Raw genomic sequence first — 26,929 nt, 5'->3', positions numbered from 1 at the left:
TGTGCCCTACTCCAAGTCAACATAAAACAACATCACCACACACAGGGTGACAACCCTTGCAGCAGTGTAGAACAACCCCACATTAAGTTGGTCAGATGCTGACCAGCGGAAATGCCACTAGCTCTATTCAGGACACACACAAACATAAGCTGCAAGATTTTCTATATAAGTTCCAAAACTAATCCATCCAGACATGGCATCTATCCACAGTCAAGTAAAATCCCTGCTGTCATTATCTCCTTCACAATAAGCAGACTGCCAGATGGAACCGATCGAGAAAAACAAACTGCTGGAAACTTGATTTTGTGACTCATTGTCCACAAACCTGTTTACATACATTTTATAAAATGAAAGACACTACCAAGTTGTCAAACCCAATTTGCTGCAAGTCTTTTATCTCAAAATACAACCAGCAGTATATTGTTTCCAGAGTCAGAGTTTTTTGTGGCAATTACCCAGGGGGTTAGTCCTACTTTCTGAATTTAATTTCTCCCCAATTAATTTTCTGGTCATCCTTGGTGTTTTGTCTCCCTCACCTCCATTTGTTTTGTAACCCCATCTGATCTCTTTGTTAATAATGCTATTGGCCCCCTAACGTTTTTCCTTCTATTTTTCTCCCCTAAAAACCTCCTTCTCCATTCCAATAATCCTCCCACCTCCTTTACCAACATCCCTTCTCCAACCATACTTACTGATTTTTCCCTGTACTGCATTACTGTCCCCTAGTCCTGGGCCCTCCTATTCTTCATATTCCTGTATTGGTCACAACAGATAAAGGACAGACTACTGCAACTCTTTTAAAAGGAGGCTACTTTCTCAAATTTGATTTTGATGGTTTAGAGAATTGTGAAGAACGTATTTTTTCCTTGGGGTTAGGAAACAGTTGCACTAAAATAGTCAGCATTTCATTACAACATAAAATACCTAGCCTGGGGTTCTTTGACAGGCTTTCTAGTTCTCTCCCAGAATTAGATACATCTAGTCTACTCAACAGCAGCACATTCTACACCATTTCATCTACAGAGCTTAGGGGAAACAGACACTGACTTTAGGACAAAAGTGCTATAGGTATGTTTTCAGGTCCCGGTAGAATCCTAGGAAGCATTCCTTCAGCATGAGATTCAAAAGGAGGTGATTTGAGAGGGGAAAAACCTTTTTGTGCTAGGGATTCCAACTTTAAAGCTATTGTACTCAAGTCGAAAACAGTTGTAGAGGTTGTAGGCTCATCATCATCTACATTAGACTATTTCTTGAGAAAATATGCTAGATAGGTGTGCCCATTTCCCCAATTCCTAAATAACTGAGAAAGTCCTCATTCCAGGCTAATCTTGATTGTTGCTGCTTTATTAAATTGCTCCTTTAAGGCATAGCTCTTAAAAGTGGGTCTCAGTCTTAGCACCTTACAAGATCTCGCTAACAGGGCCAACTGCAATTCTGATCTGTCAGAGTATATGCAACATAACTCATTCCATTGAAGTAAGGTGGATATGCTTGTCAATGTCAACAAGCCTAGACAATAACCAGATCCTAATCAATATTTTCTGTAAAGAACTGCTACACTGGTTGACCAGAATGCATTACAAAGTTTCCGACAATCCTTCTGGCTTTAACCTTAATGGTACAAGTTTGGCAGCAAGGGGAATGCATAACCACCCCACTGTGCTGTCTTTAGCAAAGGATAACATATATATTTTACCTTCAGTCATCTGTTTAATCACATCTTGACTTAACGTCCTATAAGCTACTCTTGACAACGATTCAGAAAGCTTGAAATAAAATGCTTTTTCTCAATATATGAATCTTGTGACGCATTTGTCAAATTATAGATTCCGATTAATTTCTGAATTAAAGCAGCGTTGGAGGAGGTGGCGGTAAATTTCCATGCTATTCCCAAGAATGGTGTTAAAAGCTTTCATGTGAACCTAACGTCTAAGATTAAATCATAATGGCTTATTGAAAACTCTCCTCACACCCACCCTACTGCACCTTGATAAAAACCCAGAGCGTTTATACTGGTACAAGATAATCAGGGACGTTAAAGAACATGCATCCATGACCCAGGATTGGTGATTACCCCCACAATGCAGATTCCCGTATCCAAAAGAAGAAGCAGTAACTGACTGGAATAATCCACACTCGCTGGGACAAGCGAGCAAGTCCATAAGCAGGTCATCTACAGTGACTTACTCTCCTGCAGTCCCTTCAGTTTGAACCCAAGATACTCACATCCACCTCAGACAGTGTCTGTGTCCATCGGTAAAGAGGCAGATCAGCACCGTTGCCAGAATTTGGCCTCAGTTTCCCCTTGTCTTTTTCATCTTCTTCCTCAGAGTCAGCCCCCTAAAAAATAAAAAAAATAAAAAAAAAATTGCTACATTAAAGCCCACTCTTTCGACTGAAATCTCAGCAGGACGCCTGCCACTGGGGCAGGCGTGCTCTAGTGTAGTCTAGATGGGGCAACAGTGTTTAGTTAAAGGCAGACCCCCACCTAATCCATGACACACAGTTAATTTGAAATCTTAACATGAGATACAACACACAGCCAACCTCCTCCAGTCACCCAAAGCTCTTTACCGATTTGGTTTCTGGGTCCTTGAGCTCAGTTGGAGTTTGTGTGATTCCATTACCAGATGCCTGTTGACTCTCGGATGCCTTTTTCTAAAAATACATAAACAGACAAGAAGAAAAGACAATCATTAGGCATATCAGATGTGGGAGATTCCTGCATCTCCAGGTACTAAAGAGGCAGACTATAGCAAAAAAAATGAGTGAAAGTTCTCACACTTTGGATTTTTAGCAACTAAAATAAACAGAACATGGGCCTCACGAGACTTCAAACCATAACAACCTGTGGGTTCTTTAAATGTCAGCTGTAGTCAGAGGTGGAAGTGTTGACAGCAGATTACTAAATGCTACTTAAAAGGCTGTAATAATTCTAGTTCAGAGCCTTTAAGAAACAAAATCACTTGGTGCAATTGTAATAAGTCTGTCATGCCACCCCGAAAAAAAGAGTAAGCATTTGTGCAATATCTTACAAGTACCACATATGCAGCTTTGCACTCTCAATATTAGGCTCTTGCACAGGCAGACCTCTTCAAAAATCAAGATTCCGGGCTCAGAGGACAGTAAAAACACATTTTCCTTAAATGAACGAGCATCTGGTTACTCTAACTGTTGTTCTCCAACCTCGGCTTCTGGCGACTAAACTCCATATATCAAGTTTCTCTCTGATGCCAAAAGGCGATTTATCACAGCATCTTTGATAAATCTAATGTTGGAGCACAAGGTTGTATGGTTTTAATTTGCAGGAAGATATATACACAGAGTTCTACCCTTAGAGGTAGGACAGTGCACATTAAATAGTTAATTAGCCGAGTAGATGGGGAACTGTAATATAGAATAGGCCAGCTAAGAAAAAGGAGGAAACTGGGACCATCTGTAGAAAAGGAGAAAAACATTTCACAAATGAATAGTACTGATAAAGTGGGGATCCACAAAAGTGTTGGGAACCACTGTTCTAGAGAGCATGAATGTGAACAGCTGAAGAGTAATGGGGTGACTAAAGGATACATGTTCTGGGGCAAATCAAAGCTAATCTGAGATGAATAATGACAAAATGAGGTTCATAATGGGGAGCGAGATATAGGAAAATGATTCAGGGAGGTGTTTGAGGATTGGGGAATGTTATAACTAGAGCTGCCTCTGTTTCATGGAAAAGAGGACCGAGATATAGTCTTTGGGTGCGAGGGCAGGAATGTATGAACACAGGGGAGCACATTAAAGTAAACGGCAGAACAAAGAATGCTAACAGTAGACTTAATTTATTCTGTTAGGAGAAGAATGAGAAACTCTGATGAGGTGGCTAGACAGCAAGGAAGGGGGGGTTTGGTAATAAGACATTCAATAACTCACAAGAATATATGCGATTTTTGCGCCTCTTGTTGATTTGAGATGCTTCTATTAAATAAATGTGGCAATTCTGTGAAAGGGTGGGGTGCTTGGTAAGGATATCTATTGAGCTAAGCCTGGCTTGGTAAGGATATCTATAGAGTTAAGCCTATGTCAAGAGTTCGAGACATTCAGTATAGCATTCTTCATCTGATATCCATAAGGTTATCAACAACATGGCAGTTTTAAATAGTAAATAAGCAAGTTGTGCAAGAAATGTTGATATTTGATGGTAGTATGATTCAACCATTCAGGCTGGAGGGATTTGTATTGAGAAAATGGGGGAGGTTTAGGAAATGTGTAATTGGGGTTGGAGGGAATCAATGCATTAAGGTGATAGAATGGGAAGAGGTCAGACTAGTCAGATTGAAAAGAACTTTCAGTAGTGTAATAGGTTCTGAAAAACAACTACATGTTTTTTTTTATTTTGTGGAGTTTTGGAATGCCACAGCTCTCGAATCCTACCACTCAGTGCATATTATTTAGGTTAAGTGGGCCAGTAAGAGATTCTTAACTTGCATCAAGCTGCAAACTAGAGGTGGCAAGGCCAGCAATTCTGCAATCGGCTTAGAAGAGAAGAGAGAACCACACCATTAAGTAACAGGCAGTCACAACAAAAAGGCAATAAATATGCAATTTCAATAAAGTGTACACAAAAACACCACAAAAGAACCCTAATCCATATTTTTGCTTCTCAGAAGCACGTGAACTTGAGAACTGGTGGTACTCCAAAATGACGGTCTAGAAAAATTAAAGTGCTCTTGGTGAAATTCTGAAAGTATGACCAATGCCAAAGAATCAGTTACAAAGCAATTTGAGTATCAAGGTCTTTTACCAAAAAAAAAAAAAAAAAAAAAAAAACGTGAAAAATGGCAGACTAATTACTAAAATTGACCTCACATCAGGCTCTGTTTCACTGCAGCATTAAACTCCCCTGCACTAGTCAGAAATTAAGAGAACATGAACAGTATAACTCTTGTTCCATCCTTCCTACTCGGTCCTCATCTGCCCCTCACCAGAGAGCTGTATAAGGTACCAACACAGCAGAGGAACATTTTCAAACATTTTTTTTTTCTGTTCATGTTGGCGGGTTGAAAGGCTTTATGGTGTCACATGCTCTAAACAAGCCACGAACATAGCATGTTCCCTTCTTATTCTCTTTTTAATGTTTCTTCACTGTTCTCCTGTTCGATACCTCTGTCACCCATCATATTTCCCCCATGAATTCTTGGAATGAAAGTGCCAACAGTGCTATGGAAACACCTTAAATGACATAGCATGTTTTCTTCTTCATAACTCTCTTGTTACTACATTAAACAAGGAGATGTCAGCCCCATTGTGCAGTTTCTAGGCTTACCTCTACCAGAAAGTCACACCACAACCTCAGTTCCCTGATGATTCTACTACAGGAACTCTCTCCTAGAGAAGCGACAACCACGCCACTGATACTTCCAAATAAAATGACAGCCTGTGCCAAAAACACCACATCACCTGATCAATCTCCAGCTGCAGCTGCTCTGCCTCCTCATCAGTCAGCTCTCTGATTTTGGGCTCGCTTTCTTCTCGCTTCATGTCGGCCGCCTGTTTGGCGGCTCTCTCGGCCTTTTCCTGGTGAGCTGCTTTTTCCCGCTGTGCTGCCTTCTCGCGCTGCTGTGCCTCCTGCTGCTCCTGCACCTCCTTTCGAGCCTTTTGGGCTAGCTGATTGTGGTGGTTAAAGGTTTCTCTGATCAGCTGAAATGAAGGAGTATGTTACAGAAATTAAGTTACTGTTTGTAAATGTTATGCAGAATCATTATGCAGTGAGGAGGGTGGTCCGTGGGCAAGGGAATACCCTAACCTCGAGTGCAGTGGGCTATAAGAAGGAGGGGTTCGGAGGAGTGTTTTGTCAGTCTACAAACAGAAGAAAGCTCCTTTGAGTAGGGGCCCAAGTGGGATTACGGAGGGCTGCTGTACTGTGAACAGAAGTTCGAAACTGAGTGCCAGGAAAAGCCATAACAAGAAAGTCCAATAACACCAATGCACACATGATGGCGCACTCTCAATATAAAGAGCAGCCTGTCAGAGTGGAGGGCACCTTGGTTCCAAAGGAAAGCCCATTCAGAAGAGATAGGGGTCCCTTAATTGGTACTGCTGGACTGTGAGCAAAGGGGGACGGGGGGGAGAAGACAGGTGGTGGAGGTGTGTGTGTCTCTCTCTCTCGTTGGGGGGAGGGGGTGTAGTGAGGCTAAATCAAAAGAACTGGAAGGAGCCCATCCCCTTGAGAAGGCTAATTAAGAACTGGAAAGATCACTCAGCAACAAGAGGCCTGGGGTCTGTGAGATGGTGTGTGGTGAATCAACCTGCCCGCTACGCTGCATAAGTGTTATTGAGCAAAACTTCAACATAACAGAATAGGCTGATATTGATACGCACTACAATCTCCCCAGTTTCTGCTCACCTTCCTAGAAATATGTCCAGTTGAGATATTAGCAGTCATTTGCCACAAGAAAGAGTGCTAAATGTGTTGCTGAACAATCGAAAGAAGAATATAAGTTTCAATAATGAAAATGTCACTTACCCAGTGTACATCTGTTCGTGGCATTAGTCGCTGCAGATTCACATGTTTGGCACAGTCCGCTGCCTGGTGTTGGGCTCGGAGTATTACAAGTTGTTTTTCTTCGAAGAAGTCTTTTTTGGTCACGGGACCGAAGGACTCCTCCCTCTTCGGCTCCATTGCGCATGGGCGTTGACTCCATCTTAGATTGTTTTCCCCGCAGAGGGTGAGGATGGAGTTGTTTGCTATAAATAGTGCCCATGCAATGGAGTGAATATGTATGTACGTTAAGAGTTTATAATAATTATTTACAAATGTACAGATGTTTAAGATTTATGATCTACTTCTAAACGGCTACAGGCTTCCCGGGGAGGTGGGAGGGTACATGTGAATCTGCAGCGACTAATGCCACGAACAGATGTACACTGGGTAAGTGACATTTTCAGTTCGATGGCATATGTTGCTGCAGATACACATGTTTGGCATAGACTATAAAGCAGTTACCTCCCCTAAAAGCGGTGGTTTAGCCTGTAGGAGTTGAAGTAGTTTGGAATAATGTTCTTAGTACAGCTTGGCCCACTGTAGCTTGTTGTGCATTTAGTACGTCTACACAGTAGTGTTTAGTAAACGTATGAGGCGTAGACCAGGTTGCAGCCTTACATATTTCGCTCATAGGAATGTTTCCTAGAAAGGCCATTGTAGCACCTTTCTTTCTGGTTGAGTGTGCCTTTGGTGTAATAGGCAATTCTCTTTTGGCTTTAAGATAGCATGTTTGAATACATCGGACTATCCATCTAGCAATGCCTTGTTTAGAGATTGGATTTCCTATGTGTGGTTTTTGAAAAGCTATGAACAGTTGTTTTGTTTTCCTGATTAGCTTTGTTCTGTCAATGTAGTACATTAGTGCTCTTTTGATGTCTAATGTATGTAGTGCCCTTTCAGCCACGGAATTTGGTTGTGGGAAGAACACTGGCAATTCTACTGTTTGATTTAAATGGAATGGTGAGATTACTTTTGGTAGAAATTTTGGATTTGTTCTTAGAACTATTTTATTGTTGTGTATTTGAATAAATGGTTCTTGTATGGTAAATGCCTGTATTTCACTTACTCTTCTGAGGGATGTGATTGCAATGAGAAATGCGACTTTCCAGGTTAGATATTGCATTTCACAGGAATGCATGGGTTCGAAAGGTGGACCCATGAGTCTTGTTAAGACGATGTTAAGATTCCATGAAGGAACTGGTGGTGTTCTTGGTGGTATAATTCTTTTTAGCCCTTCCATGAATGCTTTAATAACTGATATTCTAAATAGAGACGATGAATGAGTAGTTTGTAGGTAAGCAGATATTGCTGCGAGGTGTATTTTTATAGATGAAAAAGCGAGATTTGCTTTTTGCAAATGTAGTAAGTATCCTACTATGTCTTTAGTAGAGGCATGTAATGGTTGTATTTGATTGGCATGGCAGTAGTAAACAAATCTTTTCCACTTAGATGCATAGCAGTGTCTAGTGGAAGGTTTTCTAGCTTGTTTTATGACCTCCATGCATTCTTGTGTGAGGTCTAAGTGTCCGAATTCTAGGATTTCAGGAGCCAAATTGCCAGATTCAATGATGCTGGGTTTGGATGCCTGATCTGTTGTTTGTGTTGTGTTAACAGATCTGGTCTGTTGGGTAGTTTGACATGCGGTACTAGTGAAAGGTCTAGTAGAGTTGTATACCAAGGTTGTCTTGCCCATGTGGGTGCTATCAGTATGAGTTTGAGTTGGTTTTGACTCAACTTGTTTACTAGATAGGGAAGGAGAGGGAGAGGGGGAAAAGCGTATGCAAATATCCCTGACCAACTCATCCATAGAGCATTGCCTTGTGATTCGCGGTGTGGGTACCTGGATGCGAAGTTTTGGCATTTTGAGTTTTCTTTTGTTGCGAACAAATCTATCTGGGGTGTTCCCCAAATTTGAAAGTACTTGTTCAGAACTTGGGGGTGAATCTCCCATTCGTGGACTTGTTGGTGGTCTCGCGAAAGGTTGTCTGCTAGTTGGTTTTGTATTCCTGGAATAAATTGTGCTATTAGGCGAATGTTGTTGTGAATCGCCCACTGCCAAATTTTTTGTGTTAGGAGGCACAATTGTGTTGAGTGTGTTCCTCCTTGTTTGTTTAAATAATACATTGTTGAATGTATTTGTGTGTTATTATGGGTTGGAAGGCTTTCAACGCTAGAAATACTGCTAACAGTTCTAGGTAATTGATATGAAATTTTGTTTGGTGTATGTCCCATTGTCCTTGAATGCTGTGGTGATTGAGGTGTGCTCCCCACCCTGTCATGGAAGCATCTGTTGTTATAACGTATTGAGGCACTGGGTCCTGAAATGTCCGCCCTTTGTTTAAATTTTTGCTGTTCCACCATAGAAGCGAGAGGTATGTTTGGCGGTCTACCAACACCAGATCTTGAAGTTGACCCTGTGCCTGTGACCATTGTGATGCTAGACACTGTTGTAAGGGTCGCATGTGTAGTCTTGCGTTTGGGACAATGGCTATGCATGATGACATCATGCCTAGAAGTTTTAGCACAAATTTTGCTTGTATCTTTTGGTTTGGAAACATAGCACTTATTACCTTGTGGAATGCCTGCACTCTTTGTGGGCTTGGAGTGGCAATTCCTTTTGATGTGTTGATGGTTGCTCCTAGATATTGTTGTGTCTGACACGGTTCTAGGTGTGATTTTGTATAGTTGATGGAAAACCCCAGTTTGTGAAGGGTTTGTATGACACATGTGGTGTCGTTTGCGCATTTTTTTACTGTGTTGGTCTTGATTAGCCAATCGTCTAGGTAAGGGAACACATGTATCTGTTGTCTCCTGATGTGTGCTGCTACTACTGCTAGACATTTTGTGAACACTCTTGGTGCAGTTGTTATTCCGAATGGCAACACTTTGAATTGGTAATGTATTCCTTTGAATACGAACCGTAGGTACTTTCTGTGAGAAGGGTGTATTGGTATATGAAAGTACGCATCCTTTAGGTCTAATGTGGTCATGTAATCTTGCTGTTTGAGCAGTGGAATGATGTCTTGTAGTGTGACCATGTGAAAATGGTCCGATATGATGTAGGTATTTAGTGTCCTGAGATCTAATATTGGTCTTAATGTTTTGTCTTTTTTTGGAATTAGAAAGTACAGGGAGTAAACTCCTGTGTTTTTTTGTTGTACTGGTACTAACTCTATTGCATCCTTTTGCAGTAGTGCTTGAACTTCTAGTCCTAAAAGTTCTAAATGTTGTGGTGACATTTTGCGTGTTTTGGGAGGGATGTTTGGTGGGAATTTGTGGAATTCTATGCAATAGCCATGTTGGATTATTGCTAATACCCAATTGTCTGTTGTAATCTGTTGCCAAGATTGGTAGAATTGGCTTAGTCTTCCCCCCACTGGTGTTGAGTGAAGGGGTTGCGTGACTTGAAAGTCACTGTTTAGGTGGAGGTGTTTTTGGAGTCTGGAATCTTCCCCTACTCCTTGGGAATTGACCCCCCCCTATATCCCCTGAAAGCTCCCCTTTGGAAGGAACCCTGATATGGTGTGGTTCTTGTTTGTTGGCTGGTGGTGTCTGTGGGTTGGCCACGAAACCCCCCTCTAAATGGAGTTTTTCTAAAAGAGCCTCTGCTCTGCGGGGAATAGAGTGCGCCCATGGCCTTGGCCGTGTCTGTGTCCTTTTTAAGTTTTTCAATGGCTGTGTCCACTTCAGGGCCAAAAAGTTGTTTTTCGTTGAAGGGCATATTAAGGACAGCCTGCTGGATTTCAGGTTTGAAGCCTGAAGTGCGGAGCCAAGCGTGTCTCCTTATGGTGACAGCAGTGTTGACTGTTCTCGCTGCAGTATCGGCTGCGTCCAGTGAAGAGCGGATTTGATTGTTTGAGATTGTTTGTCCCTCTTCAACTATTTGCTGCGCCCTTTTTTGGTATTCTTGGGGAAGATGGTCTACGAGAAGTTGCATCTCATCCCAGTGAGCGCGGTCATATCTGGCCAGCAGCGCTTGAAAATTTGCGATGCGCCACTGGTTGGCTGCCTGTGATGCTACTCTTTTTCCTGCCGCATCAAATTTTCTGCTTTCTTTGTCCGGAGGTGGGGCGTCGCCAGATGTATGGGAATTTGCTCTTTTGCGAGCTGCCCCTACTACTACGGAGTCAGGTGGTAACTGCGAAGTAATAAACACTGGATCTGTGGGTGGTGGTTTGTATTTTTTATCCACCCTTGGGGTGATGGCTCTTGATTTTACGGGCTCTTCAAAAATTTGTTTTGCGTGCCGTAACATCCCCGGTAGCATTGGGAGACATTGATATTGGCTATGTGTAGCCGAGAGGGTGTTAAATAAAAAATCATCCTCTATAGGATCTGAATGCAGTTGGACATTGTGGAATTCTGCAGCCCTAGCCACCAGTTGTGAGTATGAGGTACTGTCCTCTGGCGGTGACGGCTTTGTGGGGTATGAATCTGGATCATTGTCCAGCACTGGGGTGTCGTATAGGTCCCAAGCGTCTTGATCCTGATTATCTTGACTTATGGTAGTTTGCGCTGGTGAGTGCATTTGTGGCGGTGTTTGTGCCGGCGATGCCTGTTGTAGTGGAGAGGGCGGAGGCGTGACTTTTTTAACCACTTTGGCTTGTGGTTGTGCGTCATCCTTGAGGAGACTCATCCTTCTTTTCCTCATTATTGGGGGAAGGGTTGATATCTTTCCTGTGTCTTGCTGGATGTACAGTCTCTTTTGTGTGTAGTCTGATTCTACACTTTGGAGCTCTTGTCCAAATCTGTGCATTTGGCCACTTATTCCTTGTTCCTCTGAGTAGGATGAAGGTGTGGTATTTTTCGGCGCCGAGAGAGAATCTTTTTTCGGTTTCGGCACCGACAGAATTTTTGTTCCTTTCGGCATGGATTCTCGGTGCCGATGTTTTTCGGTGCTGGTATCTTGTTTTGGTCTCTCGGAGCCGCTTTCTCGGCTCCGAGGTTGCTCCATGGCGGTCCCTCGACCGGAGTCGGGTGTCTTCGCTATGGGCGTGCCCTTTTTCGGCGCCTTCGACGGGTCGCCTGTTTTATGGGTCGAGCCATGGCCTGTTGGCAGTGGCGTCCCCTGGGCTTTCGGTTTGTCGATGGTTTTACTTTTCGACGTCTTACTCACAGTTTGTTGCTGTTGTTCGACGTCGGAGTCTCCGGATTCTGATTCCGGAACCGAGAATGTTTCCTCTTCGTCATCGAAACGTTGTTTTGTCGGTGTGGACGCCATTTGTAGACGCCTGGCTCTTCGGTCCCGGAGTGTTTTTCTGGACCGGAAGGCTCGACAGGCCTCACAGGTATCCTCCTTGTGCTCGGGGGACAAGCACAAGTTACAGACCAAGTGCTGATCTGTATAAGGATACTTACTGTGACATTTTGGGCAGAAACGGAACGGGGTCCGTTCCATCGGCTTCGATGTCGCACGCGGTCGGGCCGACCAGGCCCCGATGGGGGAATCGAAGCTACCCCAAAGTCTTCCGATGATCGGTGTCGATGTACCTAACTATCCCGATACCGAACGGAACAATACCGACGCTTTCTTCCGAGATTCTGACTAACTTTCCGAACCGAAACACGGAGCGAAAAGGAATACGTCCGAACCCGACAGCGGAAAAAAACAATCTAAGATGGAGTCGACGCCCATGCGCAATGGAGCCGAAGAGGGAGGAGTCCTTCGGTCCCGTGACCAAAAAAGACTTCTTCGAAGAAAAACAACTTGTAATACTCCGAGCCCAACACCAGGCAGCGGACTGTGCCAAACGTGTATCTGCAGCAACATATGCCATCGAACTTTCAATTTCAGCGACAAAGAAGCAAGGGCTGCCCAAATAAATACTTTAAAATGTGATTGTTATATTTAGCTGCATAAAATACTCTGGACAAGAACACAGGCTACAATTTTACCATCTAAGAAATATCAGTTCACTCCAATCATAGAACATTTAGAACTCGGAATGCACTGAGCTCACCAAATTACATTGGGAGTGACTGCTCAGTGCCACCTTTCTTCACACACTTGACTCATTAGCACTGTGATAAACTGACCTGCAACAACCATACACCAGTGCTTCTTACTCTATGAGACACTGAACATGGCATTTTTTTAAACTGATGCACAAAATAAACTTCTTTACAGTGTTCACCAACAGGTTGTGTGACTAACCAATTTGAGTATTCCCGTAGGACTTTGGTGGGGCGAGTCATTTGCCCACGTTTGAGAGCACGAGAAGCTTGTGCAATGTTCAAGCAGCCTCAGAAATGAGGGACCATAACGGAGGATACAGGTCAAGCTCTAGGAAGCTATTATCGCCTGTACAGCTTCATACACAGAAGTTGTGATCCTGCCCCTGGCACATGGCTGACTGCCTGATAAGGCCCGATCCGCAAACGAAATGCAGGTCAAGGTCTCAGACTCTGAGCTAACGAGTAAACATGCTGTATGACCAGTTGGAAGTAAACAGGTACACTTCCTGCCAAGAATAGAGAGCTGACCCTGATAAGTGACTCAAGCCTGTGAACAAGTAGCACGTATATGTGAGATCAGATCTTCAGCAGAACATGCACCTCAACACATTGCAGGGGGGTCTTGGGGAACAATGGAAAAGATGGGGTTGAAGGGAGAAAAAGAGATTCCCGTTAAGCAGCGGTTTTAAAGGCGAACAACTCAACACTTATCCACCAGACAAAATATCTTCAATGTCCAGCTGAGTGCTTGTGTTTTTTTTAGAAAAAGTACTTTCGATTATTACAGTAGTACTAAAGAAAAAACAATTCAGCTCAGTATACAGGGCACTGATCCTGGTCACGATGCTCCCTTGTGGCACTGGCTCAGCTGATCCTCTTCATGCTATTCTTCACCCAGGTGACCCATGATGAGCTTATCCACCCTAGTCATTATGGAAATAACACAGGCCAGGCTAAAGTGCAGATTCTGATTCTCAAGTCAAATGCTCAATCAGTTCATGAGTTTTGCACGTTCTTTCCCCAGTTGGTGTAGTGGGTAGAAAGTTAGCCTCTGGAGCTCGACTCTAGTGTAGAACTAGCAGCGTAGTCTTTGCCCAGCATCCACTTAGGTTCAGTACAGTGGTGGCTGACTTCTGTGAAGTTCTAGCTGCCCCTGCCCCTTCCCACTGCTGAGATGAAAGCAGCCCCATCTGAGCTGTTGGAAGTTGCTGAAGCAGGTACAGGCCCAAACACAATCAGCAGGGCTTTTGCAGCACCAAAAGGGGTGAAATGCTCAGAGGCAGTTGAACCAGAACTGCACATAGTAACAATTACTACAGCAGGTGCAGCCGACACAGTCACCAAAGCAGCTGCAGCACCGGATGGGTTCAAGCATGCTCCTCAGAGGATGCCACCAGGAAAGACCTGTGGACCCACTTCAGCATGGCTTGCTCCTGGTTCTACCCTCAGAGAGTCAGCTTTGTATCGGTTTATAGGTGTCCCTCCATCCAGGGACACACCTGGCTTCTTCTCCAGGGCAGTCTCTCATCCTGAAGGACCAGGCACACTCCTTCCATCTCTCAGCAGGCAGGCATGCACCCATACCATAGGTAGTCCTTCAGCTGCTCCAGTGGGAAGTGGAGAATTCAGGTGATGTCTTAGATGTCATCACTCTCAGTGACCTTGATAAAAAGGTCAGGTGACACTGAATCTAAAAATCTAATAACACCATATTCTGCCCCCACCGCTTTCTGTGATACAACCAGGACATGGACAGCAGTCCTCTGTCAGTATGAAGGAATGCTTGCAGCACCCCTCCAAGTCAAAGACAGGAACCTGCTTAGTCAAAGATAGATTAAGCCCCAGCGCTCAGACTTACAATCGCGTGACACCAGGGCGAAAATTAAAAAAAATAAGGATACCAGGTAGGGGACATTCCCATCCCACCACTCAGAAATTAGATCTTTACACACTAGAGGCATACACTGTACTGGCTCTGAAGGATCTAAATCTCTTTTGAGCCCTTAAATCTTTACCAATAATTCAACAATCCAGCATTTAGAGCTCTACAAGACTCTGCTCTCATGTCATGTGAGAAACATGTGATGTTGTTGCAAAGCCTGATTGCACCCTTGTTGTCCTGGCCTTTCCACTGCCATACTGTACGTAGGGCACAACTTTAACTGCGCCTCTTTGACTTCACAAAGAGGTTGATTTCTCAAACTCTTTCTCTTTTCACATAAGCAGAGGGTTCCAACTTCACCGGATCTCTCTCCACCTCTCCTACTGGACAGCTTATCCTGTCTGAAGGTCCATGCACGGCATTGAGTAGCATCTACCAAAATGACTGCTGAAAGTGGTCACTCCTGTCAAATACGCATCCGAAACAGGTCTGTCTCTTGTCTCATTGCCTGAAGAGAAAGACCTTTATTGGTTTATTACCCTGTACTACTTCCTCCAGTGCCTAATATACTCACTCGTAGAGTTACCAGAAAGCAAGGACTCCTGTGGGCTCTCTCCAGCTCTCAAACCACAATGCCATGTCTCTGCTGAAGAGATCTCAAATGTCATATGCTTCATGCAAGTATTACAAAGATGATGCATTAGTTCTGTCTTCAGCAGGCAATGTCCTACCTTATCTGCGGATCCCGATTCACCTCCTGTAAAGAAATCTGTCTTCCGTCTCAGAAAACCGAAGAAGGTATTCACAAGCTGAGAGAGAAAAAGGTGAATATGTCATGCAGAGGTAGGCATCAGGTCAACAGCTAACACAGGCCACTTTACCCTTGACTTGCAGATCCTGGGGACGTACTATGAAATTAAACTAAAAGAAAAGATACCAAATGTCATTGTCAGGAGGGAGTGGCACTGTTATGGTGGGACTGCGCTTGTGAACTAATGTTACAAACAAATGTTTTTGTGCTTAGTAAAGACTATTTGACATACACTGGCTTTCCTTATTCGTTTGCAGTAGGTCTATTATTTCTTACAATGCAAGTACAGCAGCAGCGGCTCCTCCGCTAAGGTGGAGGAGCGTTGCCCCACTGCATTCAGCAAAAGGAAAAATACCATGATAATAACATAGCGTTATTATCATTTTATTTTTCCTGGGGGCCAGGTAAAGGCAGGGCTGGGCTGGAGGAGGAGGGGGGTATGTGCACCGTAAATGCGCATGTCTGTTTGGCTGGCCGTGTTGGGTTAGTCAAACAGACATGTACACTTTGCATTTCTCCACCTGGCTGTATTGCACAGTCTGGAGGAGAAAGTGCACAGGCTTTCACTCCCTGTCTGAGTGCCGAACCAAGCAGCTCACACCAATCACTGTACTACTGTCATGCTGGTGACAGCAGCATCGTGATTGGCTGGGAGCCTGTGTGCAGCTGGGAAGGGGATGAGGACGGAGGAGAGACGAACACGTCTTTGAAAGGAGCAGGTGAGTGTTTTGATTTTTTAATCCCACCACCCCTTTACAGAGGCAGCCACCACTGATGTACACTAAAATGAATGCTAATCCTTTGCAGAATTTTACGTACAAGAAGCTACTTAAAGCTGCCCCCATCATTTGCCCTGTATCCCCAGGACTCGTACAGTGAGTGTGCTTCTTGCTCATCAGTGAAGCAACAGAAATAACTTTCAGCTCTGTGAACTGGGACTGTGAACCCTACTCACCACAACGTTTTGCTTCCTTGATCTCTAACCAAAGCTTCAACTGCAGGAAGTAAGGGGATTTACTATTGATTACTTTAAAGTTAAAACTTTCAGAAATTAGGTGATGAGATTGCACTTGTGAGACCAAACTTGCGGTGAAAATGAAACCCAAACATTCAGAAGGAAAGGAGACTGTCAAACTTGCTGGCACTTCTTGGATTGTATTGCAAACTGTAAAGCATCTATTGTGCATATTTTTCTCAATTTGAACTAGCAGCAAACATTTTAATGACAAATAAGCATCGAGCAAGTAAACTGTTTGAAGCTGCATGGGCTCAACTGTGTACATAGAACAACTACAACTGATATAGCAGCAGAAGAAATATACGGCATGCACAGAACAGGTACATCACAAATAGCAGCTATCCTGAAAGAACCACCTGCAGCAACACAGAGTGCTTACCTTTCGCATATGACACGTTCAGCAGAGAGAGCAGCACAAGCTTCCTTGCAAAGAAACAACGGGTGCAGCAAAAGCTATACACCTCATACAGCTCGAAAGAGCAAGCCACATTTCCATCTCAAACAGGCTGAAAACCGACAAGACCAAAATCGTGATCTTTGGGAGAGCACTTCACTGTGGCACTCCATCTGGTTGCTAACGGCGCTAGGGCTGACACTCACTACCAATCCCAAGAACCTCAGGATCGTCAACGATCAGCAAAATCGACATCACCGCCCAAGTCAAGGCCACCACCACCTCACGCTTCTATACCCTGAAGATGCAGAGGACGTTTTTCAAATGGCTCCCAATCAGCACCCAGAAAACTGTTACACACGCTGTTGTCATAAGCAAGCTGGACTATGGAAACACCCTGTAAGCCGAGAAAAATTAAACTCACCAGAAAGTTGCAGGCCATTCAGAATTTGGCAGCCAGAATCATTCTCATCCTCCCATGCCACACTCACATCACACCACACCCGAAGGAGCTCCACTTTCTTACCATACACAAACTAACACAAGCCAAACTCAACCCACACTTCATACTGCTGGTCCAGCATAACTAAACAATCTCATATGTTTTCACAAAACTGCTAGACAGCTCCGCTCATCCTGACTACTACTTGCACATTTCTCACACATACAAAAAAAAAAAAAAAAGATTCTGCGGTGAAGTACACATACAAAAAACTGATTCTGGGGTCGAGACTTCTCCTACATCACTCAAAGAGTGGTACGACCTGGAACTACACATAAGACGTCCCCCCCACTTCTTGAATTCTGCAAGAAGCTGAAGACCTAGCTTTTTGAGTAGTCACACCAGGCTCTAGGTTTGGCTAGATTCACACCTGCATAATGCCAAGACATCCTCCGGGGTGATAATGCGCTCTGCAAATCTGCATTACATAACATAACTCAAACCGAACTTAAAATAATCCAAAAGGAGAAAAAAAAAAAACTAAGAAAAAACAAGCATTCAATGAGAAAAGACTCCTAGTTGTTCGTCATCTCTCTTCTACCAGGAATAAGACCAAACTTCAAAAGAGATTGAAAATAAACATTTAACACAAAAGCATTGAGTTACTAAATAGTACTCCTCACAGAAAGGACTGAATCATCCAATATTTTGTAATTTTGTTGCTAATCGCAAACACCGTATCTGAGTGAAAGAAGACACTGAACTATTCTTACATTGGTCAAAAGTCAGAACTCTGCTAAAAGTAATTAGTTAACGAAAGAGAAAGGCCACCGTAAGTTGCTCAAATTCCTTCAAAGTATTTCATTTGTAAACAACATTTTTGTGGGGGAAGGGAAATGAGGTGATCATGGAAACTGTGTTCCATAAGAAATTAACTCCAAAGGACCACAGTTATACAATATCCAGAATCATGTTTTAAATTAAGAAATGGGTTAGGGGCGTCTGAAGGCAAATGTCAGAGTATGAGTTAGTATCAAAGGAATAGGTGAAAATAACTAACAAAGTCAGCTTGTCACTTGGGAAGAAAGAAGGATAGATGCTGCCAGTAGACATCTTAAACACATTACTGTTAACACCAATTCCAAACTAGCTGGTTAAAGGGGATTGTGATGCAGTTGACTAGTGTAGATAAGGAAAGACATTGTGAATGTAGAATAAGCCTGACCGTGGGCCCAGAAAGGTGGCATCTTCGTGCAGCTAAGAAGAAAGGGGCGGGAAAAGTTGTGCCATGCTTAAGCTAACATGTACTATGTGATGATGCACAGCAATTGAAACATTATTTTGCTAATGACAGAAAGTCAGACCAAGGTACACAATGTGGTTTGCCCTTCCTGTACTAGGGCCACTGTTTTTCTAATTGCAGTGCAACATTTTGTCAGTTGTTGGCTGGTAGCAGTAAAGCACAGCTACACCAAAACAGAAGATTGTACCCACCACCACCACCCCCACCAAAAAAAAATATATATATATATATTTTTAAATTACTGTTCTTATGAGATCTTCCCCAAAAGGTGGAATTCGCTTTGCCAATAATCACTTAGCTGGGGTTTCTCGACTTTCATACATGGGTGTTCACATGTCTAGGATAGTGTGGAGGCACAGCAAATATATCTAGGTGATGCTGCCTAATACATGGTTGCAAAGATGGTCTTACAAATGACCTATGGCCCTAGTGTTATCCCCAGTCCCCCACCACTGCATTTTTATACCTTCGCAGTCTCAGAGTTGTGCTGCTGAGTTTATACTCGGGTGCTGATGAGTGGCGAGAAACACAGGCAACCATTTGTGAACATATTTCTTGCTCAAAAGGAATGGAACATGTGGAAGAAGGCTTCAGGGCCATGCATCAAAACAAGACAAAGATAAAAGAGGATAAAATAACAGGTATTATTAGCAAAGCCAAGAGGTTTTGTTAGCCATGTTATACACCAGCATGGCTAAAGGTTAGTGGTGTAGAGTGCCGAGGAGGAGTGTCAGAGAAGTGATGAAGATTGGAGTCAGAGAGACAGACAGCAGAGAAGTGGCAGAGAGTTTACTGCCGGAGAGTGAAGTAAAGTGCTGTAGAGTGGAGTGCCATAGACTGGCCCATAGTGGAGTGCCCTAGAGTGCAGTAAAGTACGACAGAGTAGCACACATTGTATTACTAGTGAACACACGTCCCTTCTTTTGGCTTGCAGTCAAAGATACTGAGTTCAAAACTATTTGCATAGTGCACTAGACCCTCCTACCTCCCCAATTTACAATTGTCATACAACTCACCAGACATTTGAGTCGTTGCATAACTCCATCTAAAAGCATTCTGAAGCATCGTCCAAGCAGTACCACCACCACCATATAAAACAATAACATATAACAAGCACTGGCAAAGCCAAATGGTCTTGCCTTTATAATGGGAAAGCCAAGCTTTTGGCTTTGCAAGTACTGTTTTGTAAAGCATTATTTAAAAAATAAAAAACATTTAAAAATACTGGATAAAAAGTGATGAACATAATGCTTAACGTATCTAGAAACAAACTGAATTTATTTTTTCCAATAGTTATAAAACTCAGTTTATTTTTCGAATACTTTCCAAGCAGGAAACTGAACAGAATTTAACAAGAACCAGAAGTATCAGAATTTAAGGAAGAATGCTTTTAAACGCCCAATATATTTTCCAGAGGACTTGGAATTGAGAAGATACTTTAAGACATTTGGTGCTCAGCAGCAGCTCCTGAAAGAGATTTGTGAGACTCCTGGAGAAGAGAGCTCTTATTTTCAATGTTGCTACGCACAATATTTGCCTCAAATGCCAGCTACGTGAATGCAGCAGTCTGTCCCTCCTTCAGCAGCATAAATGCTGCCTTTGTGTGCAAGGCCTGAGCTATAATGCAACATGTGGAATGTAGTAAATAAAACAAAAACAACTCAATGATGCTTGCTATTTAGTCAAACCCTGGCAAAAAGGTACCTGTTGTTGTGCTTTTATGGAGTCATGAGAAACAAAACTGTGAGCTAGAGGTGTGACGATCTGATTTGGAAACAGCACATTGGGGGAAGAGAGCAATGTAACACATATACTCCGCTTTAGTGTTCAAATAAAAAGAAAAACGTAGTTTCAGATATGAGCCATGGAAACATACAAGTTGTTCACTCAAAAGGATGATAAAGAAGCTATACAAAACAGGAGGAAGGAAAGCTATTGGATATGTAGTAAGCAAGGAGACGACAAGAAAGCCAACTAATGATAAGCAACTGACAGACATAAAGTCCACTCTAAAAATATTGGTACTGGACACAATAAGTCTTCGTCAGCAGGCAGCTAAAAGCTATCTGTAGGTGAAACCTAAAAAGTAAAAAATAACTGTTCCTTAAGCTGTGCCCCTCATTCTATAATGAAAGTTGAATTAAGTGTTGCCAGGTGGTTTCTTTCTTCATTTCCTAATCCTAAACCCATGACAAGTAGCAATATACTTTAGGCTTTGTCATTCCAATATCTTCGAAACCATTTCATGCACTGGCAACATCTTACTACCAGGGTTGTGTACTATGAAAACTATCAGAGCTGAGCTGGTAGACATGTATAAATACCAAGCACCCATAAGGCATGCTATGGCCAAAAAGGCCTTGAGGATGAAATGTGCTCTGCAGGCCATCAAGTTACTTAGTAACCCAGCTGAAAGAGCCACAAATACCATGTGCACATAGCAGCTGGGGTAGCATCACCTCTTAGGCACAGCTTAACTTTAGTTGGGCATACAATACATCCTGGGCTGGACCACCCTGAAAAACAGAAAATGACTATTTTCCTAAAAACGTATAATCAGCTTGTGCTACCCCAAACTCACTCACAGATAGGGCCCTTATTCTACCTGTTTCAATGTGCTTGCACATTTTCTGGAGGTCTTTAAAAAAAAAAAATGATTAAGGAAGCATATCCAACATCCATAAAGCCCTCCTAAACTCACATTTACAAGTCAAGTAGCATGGTCCTGTCATATGCCCAGCAGCAGATGTCCGTGTGTAATCCACTGAGTACAGTTTTGTCAGTGAGAGAGGTTTGAATAGTAATCAGCCATAGAGGACTGACTGCCGGGTTGTTAAGAACAACTGGAGTCTAAAAAGGAATCAGAGTCATAGTACAAAGGGTATCTGAGTGGTTGAGTTGAAGTAATCTGCAGAAGTCTTAAATGAAGCCTTGGAGTGGCAAGGAGAGGTCTCCAAGAACTGTCTGGGAGCAGATCTCAAGGGAAGCATGAGGGGCATGGGAGATAGGGTCACAAGAAGAGTCTGAAGTTAAAATGAAAATAGTGGGGTGGTCTCAAAAGGAGGGTGACCAAAGCAGTGAGGCTACCTATAAAAAACAAAGTTGCATAGAGGGGAGAAGCTCTCTGGGGTAGGTGGGAAGAAGAGAAGGGTACTGAAGAGTGTCTCAGAAAAAAAGTACCAAGAAGTACCTTCATTATCAGCAGCGGGTACAGAATATGAAGTGATCTGGGGGAAAGTGTCTCTTGACATGGTCCCTCCCCTCCCCCCCCCACACACACACACACACACACACACACACACACTTTTTCCTCTGGTTTCTGGTGCAATTTTGAGTGGGGGCCTGGCTAAGGAACATGGCCGATGGGATGAGATTTTAGTGCGCTTCCGTCCCCGGTGAAATCCTGTTGTGATACTGAAGCTCCCTGGGGCTGGGAGAGCTGATCTTTTGAACCTGTTTTCAGGGTCCGACGATGCGGAGGCGGCACCTGTGCGATCCTGCCGGGCCGTTTGGGCTGCGTGCCTCTTACCTGTGCTGGGAGTGCTCTGAGGGGTCGTTGGGGAGGGGGGGGGGGGGGGGAGTATGGGGGGCTGGAGAGGTGTGGACGCCCCCTCTGAGTATACGAGAGGCTGCATCCGCGGCCAGTACAGGAGGGTCTGAGGGCCCGCGGTTTGGTGGGGCGGCCTATTGATGGTGGCTGCACCTTCAGGATCGGGCCGGGATGAGAGGCCTGCTCTCTGGGCTCACCTCCTGGCTGGCCTGTGGGCCGAGAGACTTGTTGTGCCGCTGAGCCTGCTGGGACTCGTGTGGCTGCGGGCTTGGGGGACGGCATTCCGAGCTGGGAGGTGCGCCGCTGTGTCCCCCTGAGGCCCTGGAGTGACAGGCTGCCATCCTGGGCGTCTGGGCATGTGGAACTGCGCTGATGGGTGGCGAGTGTCGCAGAGATGGCTCCTGGATGTCCTAGCTGTTTCTACACTCTCCATGGCCTCCACTGTGCTGTGGTCCCTACATTGACCTTGCTGGTGCGTGTTACTTGTTTGCTTCGCATCTGGTGGTGATCTGATCTTCCTGCCTGGCTGGACACTGAATTTTCAAGGAGTGGAGTGCTGCGACAACTGTTTTTGGGGTGCTTCGTTGTGTGGACCAGTTGCATTTGGGCCTTGTGTGGAGCAACATGGGGCGTCAGAAACGGACGGATGCTTCACAGGGCAACACTATGGAACAGTATACGACCCCTGCTGCTCTCCCACAGCGGACGGCGAGATTTGAGGTGAGTGGAGATGCAGCTGGTATGCCTCTGAGTGCTGGTGAGCCATCGCGAGCGGAGCTACTTGTAGCCATTCAGGACTCCCTGGTGGCACGGGAGAGCAAAATTGAGACGGTTGCGGTGGAGGTCAATCTGCTGAGAGCGGACCTTCGGAAGGTGTCCGTCAAGGTGAAGGTGGCGGAGGGTTCCGTTGCGGAGCTACAGTCGGAGATGGGGACACTGCGGACGCAAATGGCGTAAGCCACATCTACGGTGGGACGACTCGAGGCAAGGCTGGAGGACGCGAAGGGTGGTCCCGGTGGAACAATGTCAGGTTGCTGGTTTTTCCGGAGCGTGCGGAGTGGTCTGCTACGGAATCCTTTGTGGAGAACTGGATCAAGGACGTGTTGCAGCCGGAAGGGCTATCCAGAGTTTTTGTGGTGGAGCGTGCCCATCGAGCCCTTGTTGCGCCTCCGTGGCCTGGTGCTCCACCTAGGGCCATTACTGCACACTTGCTTAACTATAAGGACCGGGACTGTATCTTGCGCACTGCACAGGAGCCGGATAAGGCGATATACGAGAACTGCAAGATCTCAATTTATCCTGATTACACTAATAAGGTGCAGAACTCTCAAAGGATTCATGGAGGTCAAGACGAAGCTCCGAGCCATGAACATCAGATAGCTCCTGTATCCGGCACGTTTGAAGGTGTTGACAAAACAGAAGTCACCCAGCAGAGAAGACTGAAGAGCCGTACCGGCCTGTCTGCAGCTTTCAAGGAAAACCTGCACCCAGAAGACGATTGTCTTGCAGACCAGCAACCTCCAGACTGCCTGCCTTTGATAAAGACCAAGAACTCCAGTGGACAGCGGACCTGTCCAGAAGAAACCCTCTCCAAAGAAGAAGTCTGCTTGAGGAACTGCGAAACCGCCGCCTGGAACGACCTCTGCACCAGATGCCCCCCAGCCATTGTCCAAGTGGCCCACTAGTCAACTGAAGGTTCACCAACACTTCCGACTAAAAGTAATCTGTGTGCTGACCCCTGCAGAACACTCCAACAATGCCTGCAGCCTAAATCCAAGTACTCCCCCTGACTGCGGCCTGCTTGGTAAGCTGTTTCCAACACCAAAAGACATCCCTGCACTTTGAGCCCCTGGGCCTTGGGGGGGGCTGAACCGTTGGTGTCCCTATGGCCCCTGGCACCTCAACTTACCTGGGCAGCTGTAGGCTGACCTCTCCCTGCAGTCCGTTTCTGAAAGTCATCTCTTCTGTTGAATAACACTGGGCGCCCGACGCAGTACTGGCACTCTACACCCAGCTGCCCCCGTGCCAATGAGAGTGTAAGTTTGGTTCTGCCTTGTAGTGCCCCCTAGTACTTACGTCAACTACAGGAGATGGACCCTTGACCCCGCTTTACTCACCTGTAAGCAGCGCTTCAGCGGATACTCCCTGACTCCACTGGGTAGCATTGGTCGACCGACACGGTGTTGGCACTCTGCACCTGGCCGCAACTGTGCCACTGAGGGTGTAAGTTGGTGCTGCCTTGTTGCCCCCCCCCAGTGCTCGCCTCAACCTCCTTAGACCAATCTCTGACATTGCTTGTACTTACCTGGGAGCAGCGCGTCAACATTCCTCCCTCCCGTCTCTATTGTTTAACACTGGACATGGACTCTGGCTTTGACCTCTGCACCTGGCCACATCAGTACTGCCGAGGATGTGAGTTTGGTGCAGCTTTCGGCCCCACCCTGTGCTCACCTCAAACCCGAGAGAACAACCTCTGACACCGCTTCTACTTACCAGGGAGTACAGCGTCAGCATCCATTCATTCTCTAGGCACGGATTCCGACTTAGACTTCTGCATCCAGCTGCCCGGTGCTGCTGTGGTACCAACCTGAACCTTGCCTGTTGCTTGTCTAAAATGCTGAAAACTGGGATTTTAAGTTGTGTACTTACTTGTGAAACGGCATTCTTGTTTTCCTTCTATAGGTTAACATTGAAGACTCTGAAAATTGTACTGTTGCTTCTTGAAACAGCAAAGTGCTGTTTTTTTAAAACTGCTTACCTCATAACGAAGTTCTTTGGTTCAAAGCATATATAAAAGCAACTGATATTTTTCTAAATTGGTCTCTGATTTATCCTTTGAGTGTGTGTCTCATTTATTGCTTCTGTAAGCACAACAAATGCTTAACACGACTCCTTTGTGAGCCTAATTGCTTGCCCACACTACCACCAAAAGAGCACTAGACCCATTATTTCTGCCTCAACCAACCTTTTGGGATCCACTGGACTCTCTGCACAGTACTTCATTTTATACAGAGAGTCAGCTACCTACAAGATCGGTAACTGGTCTCAAGATACCATAGTGGCATTGTTATTACAACTCATAACAAAGGCAGTAGAGAGCAGACAGGCTTCAGTATTTAGGCCAATTTCTTGGGACATCAGAAGAGTGTTGTAGGGAGAGCTTTCGTTTAGAAGAGTTTGTTAGAGGCAAACCTCTTGGTTTTGGAGTTCTTGGTTTGAGGGGTGGGTTAAACGTGTGTTTTTTTTTTAAATCAGGCTTTAGGGTATCAGACAGTACAGAATCAAATCCTCTCGAAACACATACAGCAATCTCTGTAAGGGAGGTGCATCAAGATAAGTGAGAAGAAACAGGTCTGGTCAAACTGGAATGTAGAGCAAGGCACTGGAATCTATGAGCGAAATATATGCTGGACTAATATTGCGGTCTGCCCAGAATACCACCTATGATCAGAGGCAGCAAGTAATCTGCAGCCTGTGATAAGTGACCCCTGTGCCTAAGATCAGTTAGTCACCACGACCGTCCAGTTGTGAAAGTGCAACTAATCTGGCGACGAGGACAAAGCACACAAGAGTGGCCACGGGTGCTGCTGCTCGTGTGAGACAGAATCCACACTGGTCTAGCACCTGTCTCGCACATTAGAAGTAGAAAAAATGACTAGCGTAGTAGTTCAACTTCAGGCAAAACAATAATCGTTTTAAGTCACCATTGCAGCCGCCTTGAGATATGCATGTGGCATGGGCTCCAGTTTGGGTGTCACAAAAGCTGCCATCTTGAATTTAGTGTTTTATGTTTGCCCTATTAAATGCACCACACAGGAGGTTCATCTGAAAAGGGGAATCCCAGTGTGCCAGTCAGTGCATCACAGTGAAAACACAACAGTAGTTTTATTTAAAAACACTGGCAAAGCTGACAGGTCGTGCCTTATTCAGGATGGCAGGCACAACTTGGATGGGAAATATTCAAACTAAAATAGTTTTTCAGTGCTAAAGTGCAAAACAGAAATAATTTTTAAAAAAGGGCGTGCGGTGGACGGCTTAACACAAAAGATAGTGGGAAAGGTAGCACCAGAGGGATAGAGCAACGCAGGGGACAAGGCACACAATGGAGACAACAATGGAAGGTAGGATTGTTTAGCAAGGAAGAAGCACACAAGAAAGAGAGAGCAACATGGAGTGGGATAAGTGCACAAGGGAGAAAGAAACAAAGGGGAGGTGGGAGTTTTTTTGGGGGGAGCAGAAGAGAAGAAAGAGGGGTGCATGGGCACAGTTATTTGGCGCTAGGAGAAACACAGGAAGGAGACAGCTGAAAAATACATGCACTCTCATGGGGTGCTTAGAAAAAATAAAAATGAATTCCCTAACAGTAAGCAGAGGAAGGATACAATCCATCAAATAAAAAATGTGCTAAAGAAACTATGTTCCGGGGGAAGAAACAGACACAAGAAGAAGGCAAGCAAACGAGGGTGACAAAGCGAACCACTAGTAACCAATTTGCGGACTGTGAGTCCACTGTAAATTCAGGAAATATTATTTTTTTATTTCAGTCTGTGAGGCAAGACATAAAATGCTACATTACGTCCAATCAGGCATCATTGCCTTTACCACATAAACAGAACGTGGCCTTCGCTTGCAGTCAGTCCCGCACTGCAAGGACCTAATTCCCTGTAGTCCAAAAAAATCGCCACCATCCCAGGACATAGACTCTCACCTCCTGTACTCCCCCATCGTGTTGCTGCGCCATAGCCAACAGCATCCCGTCAAACCTTTCGTCGGTATCAGTCATCTCTGCTCTGGTCAAGCTCTATCCACTCTTTAACACACTCTCACAAAACCAAGTCTCCGGTACCCTAGATCCGTATCCGGTTATTCTCACTTTCCCGACTTGATGTCAGGCTCTAGATGCGGCCTGACGTTCACACTGCAGCGGGTTGACTTCCGGCTCTGTCAGCCACGAGACATCGCCGACCATTCAGGAGCTAGCGTGCCTGTTACGTGCACGACTATAGGCTAATGTATTAGCCAGCCGAGAGACGAGGTGGGGTCGGAGCGCG

The 26,929-nt window shown here is 44.7% G+C and overlaps 1 protein-coding gene across 1 annotated transcript in view; it reads right to left on the bottom strand.

The window, feature by feature from the left end:
• NUDC (nuclear distribution C, dynein complex regulator) overlaps positions 1-26,821 on the bottom strand; it is a 48,335-nt gene extending 21,514 nt beyond the window's left edge. The window contains exons 1-5 of the mRNA XM_069224068.1: positions 26,587-26,821; positions 15,092-15,169; positions 5,440-5,679; positions 2,575-2,658; positions 2,227-2,340 (exon numbers count right to left, since the gene is read on the bottom strand). Of these exons, the coding sequence (XP_069080169.1) occupies positions 2,227-2,340; positions 2,575-2,658; positions 5,440-5,679; positions 15,092-15,169; positions 26,587-26,661 (591 nt within the window). The 5' untranslated portion in view covers positions 26,662-26,821. The remainder of the gene's footprint in view (positions 1-2,226; positions 2,341-2,574; positions 2,659-5,439; positions 5,680-15,091; positions 15,170-26,586) is intronic.
• Between the last annotated feature and the right edge of the window lie 108 nt (positions 26,822-26,929).

The sequence above is a fragment of the Pleurodeles waltl genome, chromosome 3_1 (genome assembly GCF_031143425.1).
Source record: "Pleurodeles waltl isolate 20211129_DDA chromosome 3_1, aPleWal1.hap1.20221129, whole genome shotgun sequence".
Taxonomy (NCBI): Eukaryota; Metazoa; Chordata; class Amphibia; order Caudata; family Salamandridae; genus Pleurodeles; species Pleurodeles waltl.
This window is presented reverse-complemented; position numbering and strand designations above follow the sequence as displayed.